The sequence below is a fragment of the Manacus vitellinus genome, unplaced genomic scaffold (assembly GCF_001715985.3).
Source record: "Manacus vitellinus isolate BGI_N305 unplaced genomic scaffold, ASM171598v3 scaffold_1_pilon, whole genome shotgun sequence".
Classification (NCBI taxonomy): domain Eukaryota; kingdom Metazoa; phylum Chordata; class Aves; order Passeriformes; family Pipridae; genus Manacus; species Manacus vitellinus.
The window spans coordinates 52,857,054-52,869,239 of NW_021939396.1; the positions used below are offsets into that span (position 1 = coordinate 52,857,054).

General features: G+C 35.9%; 1 protein-coding gene across 1 annotated transcript in view; it reads left to right on the forward strand.

The window, feature by feature from the left end:
- The window catches only part of SEH1L (SEH1 like nucleoporin), a 34,767-nt gene extending 22,581 nt beyond the window's left edge, over positions 1-12,186 (forward strand). Inside the window, exons 3-10 of the mRNA XM_029959394.1 lie at positions 1,516-1,566; positions 2,520-2,666; positions 3,860-4,071; positions 5,334-5,432; positions 6,444-6,584; positions 6,890-7,047; positions 7,693-7,843; positions 11,422-12,186. Coding sequence (XP_029815254.1) covers positions 1,516-1,566; positions 2,520-2,666; positions 3,860-4,071; positions 5,334-5,432; positions 6,444-6,584; positions 6,890-7,047; positions 7,693-7,843; positions 11,422-11,611 — 1,149 coding nt within the window. The 3' untranslated portion in view covers positions 11,612-12,186. The remainder of the gene's footprint in view (positions 1-1,515; positions 1,567-2,519; positions 2,667-3,859; positions 4,072-5,333; positions 5,433-6,443; positions 6,585-6,889; positions 7,048-7,692; positions 7,844-11,421) is intronic.

Sequence of the window (12,186 nt, forward strand, 5' to 3'; positions counted from 1 at the left end):
CTTGTTCTGTTGATTCAACTGAACATCTGTATTTATTAACATTAAGGGAAGAAACTACTGCTTCATAATGTAGCGCCGATAATCTTTATTTATTAAGGGAAGATACTATTTCATAATTAAGTGCCAGTAAGCAAAAGACTGAAGTTGAAGTGCTCATGTGTGCTCTCGCAGATGAAGGAAACTGTAAAATTTTTTGCATATCTTAATTCCTTTACAGGAAATAAAGTAACAGTTTATGTTTGTCTAAACGAAAAGTTGACTGCCCTTTCCCTTTTTTGTGCATAGCAAGAAGACAGACAAATTCAGGAGTTACAGGGATTATGCGGTACATGGATATTTCTTACTAAGAAATGTAATTTAAAGAGCAGTCACGTTTTTCCTTAGGTCTGGTAGATGGTTGAGAAAATGTGTTTGGTTTTTTTTTTTCCGTAGAAAGCCGTGTCACATTTAGATCATACTTAAAAACAAGCGAGCAGCCCCTTCTCCCTCAGCACAGATTAAAAAGCAAATAACCAACCACAACAACAAAATAGTCCCCCCCAAAAGTAAGCCAAAACCATGTAAGTCTTTGGTTTGGACTGACTACCTAGAACTTGCAGCCTAAAAAGGATGTTGTTAAGAAAGATGCCAAGAGGTAGGTAGAGTGCAGTGACTATGTTCTTCAGCATTGTAATGTTACTTTCCAGTCGTAACTGAATCTTTTATGAGATGGTCTTCAGAAGTTTTACTCTAACCAGAGTTTTACAGCACTTGTACAGTTCTTGTTCTCATTATGTGGGCCCTGTGGAATAGGAGTTGGGGAAAAGTTACAGAGTTGGACTCCAGTAAAGCTTTAAAGTGAATGAGTGACAAACAGGAGTGGATGGCAGACTTCTAGAGGTGTCTTTCATTTGTTTATGTTCATGACATCCTTCATAATTTTTCAATAAAAAAGTCACAAATATGATGAAGATGTATGGGAAATCAAGAGAGGGGAAGGTTCGGCATATGGTTATAAATCAAGGCAGAAATATTAGAAAGAGAAACAAATCTGTTCCCCCACTACCTTGATTTCTTTTTGCTGTCCTGCTCTGTCTGTGGGATGGGTGCTGGGCGCTGCATTAGGGTTTTGCAGCCAGAGCTGAGCACCAGAGGACAGTCAAGGCTCTAGAGTGAAACTGAGTAGTGTACTTTTGGAACGGTGAATGAAGTATGGGAATGGCAATAATTTCTCTTCCATGTAAATTACTTTTTTTAAAGATAGGTGTCATACAATAGTGGATTTTACAGGCGATGCCTCTTCTCCTGACCTGTAGTAGGGATATTTTCAAGGGTGAGTGAAGTGCAGTTGTGTACTGAGCCAAGTACCGTTTTCCAGATGAAAATGTCTAGTGGTATGCATGTATATTCTTATCTATATTTTTTTGATGTGTGTATATATATATATATATATATATATGTATGGCTGTGTTTTTAAGGTACTATTTAATAAGCTTTATTTGCAAATTGTATGATTGTGTTTTGATTTCTCAATAGGTCTGGGATAAAAGCGAAAATGGGGATTGGCATTGCACTGCCAGCTGGAAGGTTTGTATTTATAAAAATTACACAGACATAACCATAATTTATCCTTTGTTTTTGAAGAAACATGCTTCATTTCTGCTGACTTATATAGTAGAAATAATTTTTTCTCTGCTTTTATAAAACATCTCTAATGTCTCTAATTTAAAGCAGAGGCTAACATGCAGTCTTCTGTACTTAGTTATGTTGTCAGACTTTGGTATCAGTAAACATAACAGTAACTGGTTTAGGGAGTTGAAAAACAGTACCTTTGTTTTTAATTGAATATTCTCCTTTTTGCATATAGTAAGACTTAAAAAAAAAAAAAGGGAAAAAATGAAAAGGAAGAGGTCTGGCTGTTAAATGTTACAACATCTGACCTCTGTTTTTCTTTCCTCCAAAACCTTTCTGAGAACTCATATAGAGACTCTGCTTCATCTGGATAATTAGTGCATTCAGCTTCTGAATTGTCCTTAAATTTGTATTTATTAGGACCACAATGCATTCATACCTGTAAATGGAAATGCAAGTGAAGCTTTTGAATTCCCCTTCTCTAAGAAAAGAAGGTTGAATAGGTAGAAAGAGGAGCTTCATATTAAAAAGAAGATAAGCAATGCTCTACATATGCTTTTGAAAAGTATAGGCAAGTTAGAAGTAAGCATGGTAATGGCTGAAAATTGACTGAAAACAAAGCACAACTTTTTGCATCAAGGCAGAATCTTAGTTTGGAACTTAAAGTATTAATAAATAATGTTTTGAAAAACACTTGTAATAATTGCTTTTTAAACACTTATTAATAGCAACAAAACCTTGCAGTGGTGGTTGAAATAAATGCAACAGCTGCTGTGTAACTTGGTATAAAAGAACAGAGCTTTCAAAGGAACAGGAATTCCCTTCTGCAGAAGCTCATAAAAATATATAGTCTGTTGGACTAATGCAGTAAGTATGCTTCTTTACGGTGTTTTGATGTTCTCTTGCAGACCCATAGTGGATCTGTGTGGCGTGTGACATGGGCACATCCTGAATTTGGGCAGGTCTTGGTTTCTTGCTCTTTTGATAGAACAGCAGCTGTATGGGAAGAAATTGTGGGAGAGTCAAATGATAAACTCCGAGGCCAGAGTCACTGGGTGAGACTTGAGTTTTTTTCTGTTAATATAAAGTGTTCCTGATTTTGCCTATGTTTTGTTCATTTGTAGCAATACTCCAATATAAAGTAAGTATTTTTACAACGTTTGGGGAAAACAGCTAAATGGCAACATTCAGACCAATCACTGTCACTGTTATTGGTGTTTCATAATAAGGTATTCCCTGTCAAACAACTTGCAAATGTGAATTTCTATCTACAGTAGAATTTAAGTTCTTAAACAAGAGCTCATTCAAAACTGTCTCATGCTGGTCTTTTTCGTCTTTCAAACAATAGATCAAGGTTCTTTTGGGAAATAAAAAATTTTACTCAGAAGTAAATTTTCAGGATAGCATTTCATCATGGGAATTCTAGATCTAAACAGACTATTTTCCAGCTATGCTTTATGTGTAGTACTATTCCTGCCTCTAATGTTTTAATTTAAGTTACTAAAATACCTGCAGTTTTCTACTTTCTGCTAAAGTTTTCTAATGTTAAAATACATATTGTGAGGAGTTGGATTGTCAAGATTGTTGGCACCCAGTGGATTATGAAAGTTCACTTCTATGTGCAGTTGTGATCATGGTTTTCGGCTCAAACCAGGCTCAGCAGGCTGTCTTGGCAGGAGAGGAAATTACTTGGAAAAGAAATATTTACAATTTTTTCTTCTTTAGCTATTCATCCTATTCAATGCCTGCTGCATTTACCTGTTCCCTTATCAGAAGCATTTATTTCGGTGCTTCAGTGAGAAAATGCTTCATGATAAACTTCAACAGTGCTGAATTTATAAAGCGGTGTCCTTAGACAGGGCAATTAATGTTGTCACCAGTATGAATGAAGAGGATAGTTTGAAACTGCCTCTGGCCAGTACTTTTTTCTTTTGTGCTTATGTTACATGGTGATGCTTTTTTCTTTTCCTGAAGAGCATAATCTAAACAATTCTTTCTGGTATCAGAAGTTTGATATCACAGTGAGGTATCTCTTGATGCTTGAATTTGCATCACTGTAACAATGATCTGTCATTTCTCCAATTTGTTGGTGAACAAAGTTTGTTTTTTTTTTTTAAAGTTTTTGATGGAAGATGTTAGTGATCCTATGAAATGACGTTGTCAGACTTTGTTTAGCCTTCCTTAGGGAATAAATTTTTGATGGAAATTTCTAGCATTTCTCTGAAGAATCTCTGCCTTTTCTTTGCAGGTCAAGAGGACCACTCTAGTGGACAGTAGGACATCCGTTACAGATGTGAAGTTTGCTCCCAAGCATATGGGTCTTATGTTAGCAACCTGTTCAGCAGATGGAGTTGTAAGGATTTATGAAGCTCCAGATGTGATGAATCTCAGTCAGTGGTCACTGCAGCATGAAATTTCATGTAAGCTAAGCTGCAGTTGTATTTCTTGGAATCCTTCAAGGTATGTTATTAAAACTATAGGCTTTGCTTTGTAACTGCTTAAGCAGAGGAGTGAGTTCTGAATTTTTGTGGAATAAATCCTATGGAGAAGATTGAGTGTACGTTTGGGTACATCTGAAACTTTCTGCTGAAATTTTTTTTAATAAAGGAAGTTTGGGAGAGCCAGAGAAGTGTTACAAAAAATCCTCCTGTGCTCTGTGAGGAAATATTCCCAGTTTAATTATTTTCAACAAGTAGCAACCTAAAAAGCTACAGAATGCTTTTTATTTATCCCATAAAACTTAATTGGGATTTTGATAAAAGAAAGTGTTTGTAAAGGAACAATTCCTGTGTTTTTCTTCTTTCATTTAGAATGGTGTTGCAATAGATAATAATTTTGAAAACTTCAAGAAGCACATAAACCCTTGCCAGTGCAGCAGAGTAAAAGGAGCCACAAGAGTCTTGTTAGCACAGATATGAAGCCCAGGAGTTGTTCTTTTAGTTCTATCCTCAGGGGGGCTCAATGATGTACTTAACCTTCTTGAACTGGACAGAATCAGAGGGGAGTCCAGTTGGGTAGTCCCTATCCAAAAGAACACTTGCATGCAGAGGTTCTCCTTTGTTTCCCGTCTCATATCCTCCCCCAGCAATAACAGGAGGGGAAAAACAATTCAAGGCTGAACTAATTTGGATTCTGTTCATCCAGAAGCACTTAATTGCTTCCCCTGTAGACATAATGTTGTGTCCTGCTGATCCAGTTATTCTTTTATTCATTAGTAGTAGTCTGTGCTGGAGGTTCAGAGTACATACAGGCTTTCACTTTAGTGCGTGGAATAGAGTTAAAAGTTGATTTAAAAACTATAGTTTATATACATTTAGCTTGTGTAAGCTGTCTTCCAAAACCTGAACAAAATGACACCAATCAGTCATTAAAAGCAGTGCAAAGAGTGCACACTCTGCCATGAAACTTGTGGCAAATACTAGACTGCACCATGCATATGTGAAATCAACCCTACTCTCTGGGAACATCATCTTGAATTGCCAAATAATGTTTCCTAATCATTTCACCATAGTGAATGTATAAAGTGGGCTTTTAAAACATCAGAGTGGAGGTACTGGTAACTATGAATAGCACTTAACTTGTTTCCTTGTGATGTTTTCCCTTGTCGTATTTTTTTGTTATTGTTTTGGGGTTTTTTTATAGTGTTTTAAATTTAAAAACTGCTTGGTGAACTTTCTGTGGAATCATTTGTGAATTTAACAGTATTTGTGTTTGCATTTTAGCTCTCGAGCACATTCTCCAATGATAGCTGTAGGAAGTGATGACAACAGTCCAAATATATTGGCAAAGGTTCAAATTTATGAATATAACGAAAATACCAGGTATGCTAAATGTGTAACATTTGTGGGATCATAAAGTAGTTTATAATATATGGTCTTTTATTTCTGTCACTAGATGTGAAGTAGTAAATGATAATAGCTTAATTTTGTCTATGAGCCATTGGATGGGAAAAGAGAAGAAGACCTCAGAATGGCAGCTGATGTTTACAAATATGATATTGATAATTTTATTCCATGTCGGTGAAGAAATGCCACTGTTCTTACCAGAACTTTAAAGGAAGATTTGTTTCGCTGTCTCCTAATTTATATGCTTAATTTTGCACAAGGAATTAAGAGGACAAAGTTGAAATTTGAACTGTGTTGCATGAGGCGCTGTTTTGTTCAAAGGCACCTTAAAATGATTTTAAAGGCATGATTATAATATCAGAAAGTCCTGTGAATTTCTAATGTTCTGTGAAAGTTCACACAGTCAAGAGTTCACAGAACCAGAAAAGGCCAGGAAGTGTGTGCACCATCACTTCAGTTAAATAACAGAGAAATTGTGTTTGATTCAGAGTGATTGGTGTGGATTTATGCCTGCCTTCAGACAATGCTCTCTGTGCATTAACAATAAAGACAAGTTGCTTTATTTACCTGGTGGTAAATAAAAAAAATGGGATACATGTTTATCATACAGCAGAGGAGGCAGGTAGCTGTCCGCTTACAACAGAAAATGTAGTAAGTTGCTGAGATGCAAATTCCCTTTAGATTTGTGAATGGAAGAATCTTTTTATTTCTCTTCCAACTGTGGACAAAATGTTCTTTGTACTGGAATCCTTGCTTTGTTGTATGATTTAGCATACTGGTTTTAGTGGTTACTGTATCTGATGTATTTGATTTCTGAAGAAATCAGCTTGAAATCATTACTTACAATTTCTTTTAAGAAAATACTTTTGGTTTTGCGAGTCTTATGTATACTTAACCCTTTTTCCCTGTTCCCCTGTGTCTGGTTTATATAACCTGCATCACTGGCAGTTTTGATGGCATTAAAAGTTATTTTCCTATGCTGTACAGAAAATATGCAAAAGCAGAAGCTTTGATGACAGTCACAGATCCTGTACATGATATTGCATTTGCTCCAAATCTGGGAAGATCCTTCCATATCTTGGCTGTAGCAACCAAAGATGTACGAATTTTCACGCTAAAACCTCTAAGGTGAGCTTAAGAGGAAGATGGTTTGGTATGATGTGATATTATGGTTTTATTTTAGTAGTTTAGTAGTATCTATGAAGAAACAGTAGTAACTTAATGTATGCAGGACTTTTTTTTAGCAGCCTGATTTTTAAGATGACAAGATTGTGAGCAAGTCTGTAATTTTTGTCTGAATACCCTCTTAGCACTCCTCATCTATTAACAGTTGTATAAACTGCTTGAAAGATGTATCCTCTCTTTCTGTCGTCACGTTCAAACCCAGACCTTTGAACAGGTGTGTGCAGAACTATCACTTTTGTCTTAAACAGGAAAGAATTGACTTCATCGGGAGGATTAACAAAATTTGAAATTCATATTGTGGCACAGTTTGATAATCACAACTCCCAGGTGTGGCGAGTGAGCTGGAATATTACGGGCACAGTGCTTGCCTCCTCTGGTGATGATGGCTGTGTTAGGCTCTGGAAGGGTAAGGTTACCCACTTGACATATATTATATTAACTTTGTAGTATGCTGGACATACTGGAGAAATTTTACTCAAAACATAATTTTGGAGGGAAAGTTCATTTTAGATTTGTGAATTTTTTTATATTTGTGTTTACATTTCAGAAAAAGAAAATAACTTTCTGTGCTGGAACACTTGCATGATTTAGGCTGTTGCAAATAGTTGTTCCTGTACCCTGAAATTGTTTCACCAGACTAGAGCTATATAAAATTTTAATTTTACAAAGTAACATATGTACTGCATTACTGTCTTTCTCTGATGCTAAACCCAGAAAATGTCACAATGTTCAGGCAAACTGGCTTTTTTTCAGTTTACATTTCCAAAAGCAACAGCAAAAACACAAAACCAAACAAAAACCCACTGCTAGTTTCCTTATACATTTGCATTTGTTTCTCAGTATTTTAGTAGTGGAAACTGAGTTTTAAGTTGTGGATAGCCAAAGAGTATCAGACAGCTAAAGGGTCAGATCCTCAGCTATTTGGAATTTATATTTTGGCATTGAAGTTCCATTCTGATTCACACCAGGTGTATGGTAGTTGAAACATATTTGTAGGGAATGCTGAGCTTTAGAAGAGAAACTAACAGTTTTTATATATCTATATTTGCAGCTAATTACATGGACAACTGGAAGTGTACTGGTATTCTGAAAGGTAATGGGAGTCCGGTGAATGGTAGTTCTCAGCAGGGAATTTTTAATGCCTCTCTAGGTTCAGCCAATACAAGTCTACAGAATTCACTAAATGGATCATCTGCCAGCAGGTAGGTTAATTAGTAGGGAGACTGAGTTTCAGTAAATGGTCTCTTCTCTGAATCTTCTTAATTTCACTTAGCTTTCATGTTTGTTTTACGTATTTTCAAAGTGCAATACTTCTGCAGGCTCTTCTGATTTTGCTTTGTGGTGTTGTCTTGCTGTGCCACTGTTAAGGGGAAAATGAACAAAACCGTAAGCCACACTGAATCAGAATGTATAAATAAGCAATGTAAACAACTATTTTCACTTCTAGTCCTTTCACATTATTAAAAACAGCATTTCTGAAATAGTTTCAAAGAAGAAGCTTCATCATAACTGCTGTATAACTGCCCTTTTGCTTTAGATTCGTGTTTAAAAGTGAAGCAAAAATACCAGCAACAAACTCTGTTTTTCACTGGGGTAATGTAGCAGAAGGGAAGGAGGAAAAGCTACTTCATAATGTATGGTTTCAACAATCAAATACTACTGTTAGTTAACTTGCTTTTCGCAGGTGTAGCATCAATTTTGTGGTTTTTTTAATCTTCCTTATATGGCATTTGTATTGCAGATAATTTGTTTTAATCTCTGTTAGGTTTTTTTCTATAATAATTGCTGTTTAGTAGGTAAATTTAACTACCTCTTCTGAAAAAGAAACATTTAAATTTGTGCACACTGAAATGTAGAAATACACTGAGCCCCTCCTCTGCATGGTGGAATCTGTACACTCAGCTTGACAGGACTGTAAATCTTATGGAAGGACTAGATGTTGCCAAATTCTGTAGCTGCAGTTTCCAAGTTTTGTGGCCACCTTTATTTTTTTTCTATTGCCTTGGCATAGCTTCCATTTCCATCCGTGCGCAGCTCCTCATGTGGCTTTCTTTTGGTTTAAAATGCTGATCAGTAAAGTTTGCTTTTGGAGAGCAGCACTGTGTCATCATTCCCTGCCTCTCCTTCCCTTTCAGCAGTCAATCCTGAATGCCAGTTCTGGCTTCCAGATCCCTAGCTGTGTTGAGCAGAGGAGGGCTCTCACATTTTCCTCACAAGATAAATGGGACAGCAAGGGGTGGTAATAGTCCCACAAAAAAGGGCATCAGAATCATATTGGTCATCTGCTTCCATGTTCTACTTGCAGTGCAGCAAAAAAATGCTGAAATACAGCCCTATCTTGGGAATAGTATATTCAGAGCTGTGTAACTCTTTGTTTGGGCTCCTGTGGGGAACTACAGGCTATTTTGTACTCGTTTTGCATAGGGTGTGGTTTCTCAATCTCCTTATCTAAAGCGTGCTGCCAGCAAGACTACCCTTCCCTACCCCACCCTTTTGGTGGTTCTTCTCCTGTCCCTGAAGTTGGTAGTAAGCCATTGTGAATCTGGAACTTCTAGCATTATTTTTAGACTCCCTCGATTGCTTTGCATTTTGGAGGGCTTTTTGTTTTGTTTTTTAATAAATTATTCTTGGCTCCAATTTGTAACAAAACGTTAATTCCAAAATTATGTCATTGGCTGTGCAATTCCCAAACATACAGTGTCTTGTCCTAGGACTGAGCCTTACTATAAAAAATATATGCCTTAACTCCATGTTTTTCTTTGTAGTAACGCTGCCTTGAATTGCGTAAGCACAGTTGTTAACTTTTGTGTTAGTGTTAAGACGCTGGTAAAGATTGATGTATTGACATTGAATAGGTATCTTACACATAATTCATTTTGTCTGTGACTCTACATGCTGTTTCAGTGTCTATACATTTAAACACTTAAAACAGCTAAAGAATATGCAGATCTGAAAAAGTTTGTAAAAGCACGATCACCACACTGGATTTGTACTCAAAATTAAGTTTCAGAACAGGTGATATAGATTGTTGCGAAATAAATCAGTAGGGCTATATTGTTATGTTGATGTAATTGTGTGTCTAGATTTATGATACAATTTCCATTCTCCATTTGTATTATGTCCTTTTTAACAGAAAGCAGAGCTGATACCAAGCTAACTGGAGTAACTTTGGTGTTTTGCTGCTTGTTGCATGCACACAGGAATGGAAAACGAACTCCTTTTTCCCCTCCCCAACGCCGTTTGACCTCTCCCAAGACACCAGCAGCCTGCTAACTACTAAATGCTGTTCAAAAAGCCTTTTTAAAACACGTTGTGTACACTTTTTTGTACTAGCCTGCACAGTTTGATACTATTGGAACTCCTGATAGAAAAATATTTGGAGAGGCTTCTTGTTTGGAAAAAAACCCATAAACAACCCACCCAAACCCCAAAACTTTCATCAGAACGTATTATATGAAAGCTTGTCAAATTAAAAGACTAGTTCATGATTAAAAATGAGAATTTTTGTCCTTGTTTGGGATGGGAGGAGGGAAATGACCATTATAATAACTTCCATTAAAATTGTTTTGAGAACCAATTTGTTTTGCATTTCATAGCGTTCAGCATTTGATTAAGATTCCTAAACATTACAAGGTTGTAACTGCTTTGTAATATATGAAACTGTTAGTTTAAAGGGAATAAGAAAACTGTTTTGACAATTGTACAGATGGTAGCTATCAGTAGTTTGGGTATTGCTTCGTTTATATCCCTTAGTATGACTTCAAATAAATGTTTTATGAGTACTGTCATACTTTCGTCATCATAAGAGAAGTACTTTTTCTGATATGTATTTGTACATTCCTATGGTAATAGTTCCATGGAGTACCTAAAATTCTCTAAACATAGCATCCTTAAGAAATGCAAACACTTTAGCCATATAAAGGTAGAAACCAAAATGCAGCTTGTTGTGAATTGTCCCATAATTTCATTAATTAGTTTAAGAGCTGTTCCTTTCTGTAAGTCCACAGAACTGTAAACAAGAGAGAAAACATCTGTAGGTATCTAATATAATTATGCTAAAATGCACAAGTGTTACGGGTAAGTTCTAATAAAAACAGCAGCAAAATGACATGAAGTGGCATAATTCCGAATCTTGCGCTCACCAGGAATCTTAAATTTACTCTGAGGATTTTGCAGCAATATGTAAATACATTCAAAGGCTGTATTTCATTGAAAATAGTTATTCTCTATAAATGTGTATTAATGTAAAAACAATGATGTTTTTACGTCTATTCTAGAAACGCTGTGAAGTTACTCTGAATTAGATGCATATGCAGAAAATGTACTTTGGTAATATTTAATGTATATTTTGTGTCACAAATGAAGCGTTACTGAAGGCTGTTAACAAATCACAGAAATTCTGGGAGAATGAAAACCTGTTAATAGCTGTACCACACCATCCTTTTGATTTCCAAAGCAATCCATTCTTTTGTAAAAATGTATACTAGAACTATGACTATGGTATTCTTTTCTATAAATTTCAGTGGAAAAGACTGTATTATTTTGCTTTAAAGAACAATTTCCAGATTTGTCTTGTTTTGAATTACAAGCCTTGATTTCTGCTATTATGTTCTATTGGTTTTGGCATGGATATACTAAAGCCTTTTTTTTTTTCCAGCATGTCTTTTCTCCCCTTTGGTTCTCCTTGTATTTACTACCTTTCTCTTTTTTTCTTGTTTTGTTTTTTTGTTTTGGTTTGGTTTTTTGTTTTGGTGTTTTGTTCCTTTCTTAATTGTTTCAGGTATTTCTTTCCCCCTCTGGATTCCCCACGGGCTGGATCGAGATGGTCCAGTCATGCCCAGCTCCTTCCTCCTCCTCCTCTGATAGAGCAATCTTGCGATGCTGACACTGCCAACCTCCAGTATCCTCACCCTCGCAGACGATGTGTATCTCGGCCTCTTAATCTATTACCTGAGAATGAAGGGGTTTAACTTGTTACTTTAAATAAACTCTGAAGGGCCTTATTCTGGTGTTTGTGAATGCTTCCATTTCTGGCTGCCTTTGTATTCCTTCTCTTGTACAGAAGATTTTCAAAAATTTGGGAAATTCATGCATGTTTTGCAGAACAAACAAGAAGATTTAGAACCTGTTACTTGTGTATCAAAGCAACATTTTAATTTGTACCCTTTCAACTATGGCAACACATACAAACAGTATTAGCCATGAGCTATTTATGGAGTAGCTGACTTCAATGTGCCTGTCCTTTTTTCTTTTTTTTTCTTTTTTTTTTCTTTTTGAAATCAGTTCAGTACGGTCTTTAATTTTTTCTTTTTGTATACTGCACTGACATGTGAAACACATTCTCAGAATTAAATGTGTGTTCAAGAAATTGTTGAGAAAAGTCGATACTGGATCAGCTCATAAAGGAAACAAAACCATTCCTGTGTATACTGCAGCTAAATAATTTGGCTCGTTTGGTTTTACTTTAGAATTTTCCATCTTGCTGTATAAATATTTAAATTTTATAATTGTGTTTGACTAATAAACTTGTTCTGAAAGATCTGTA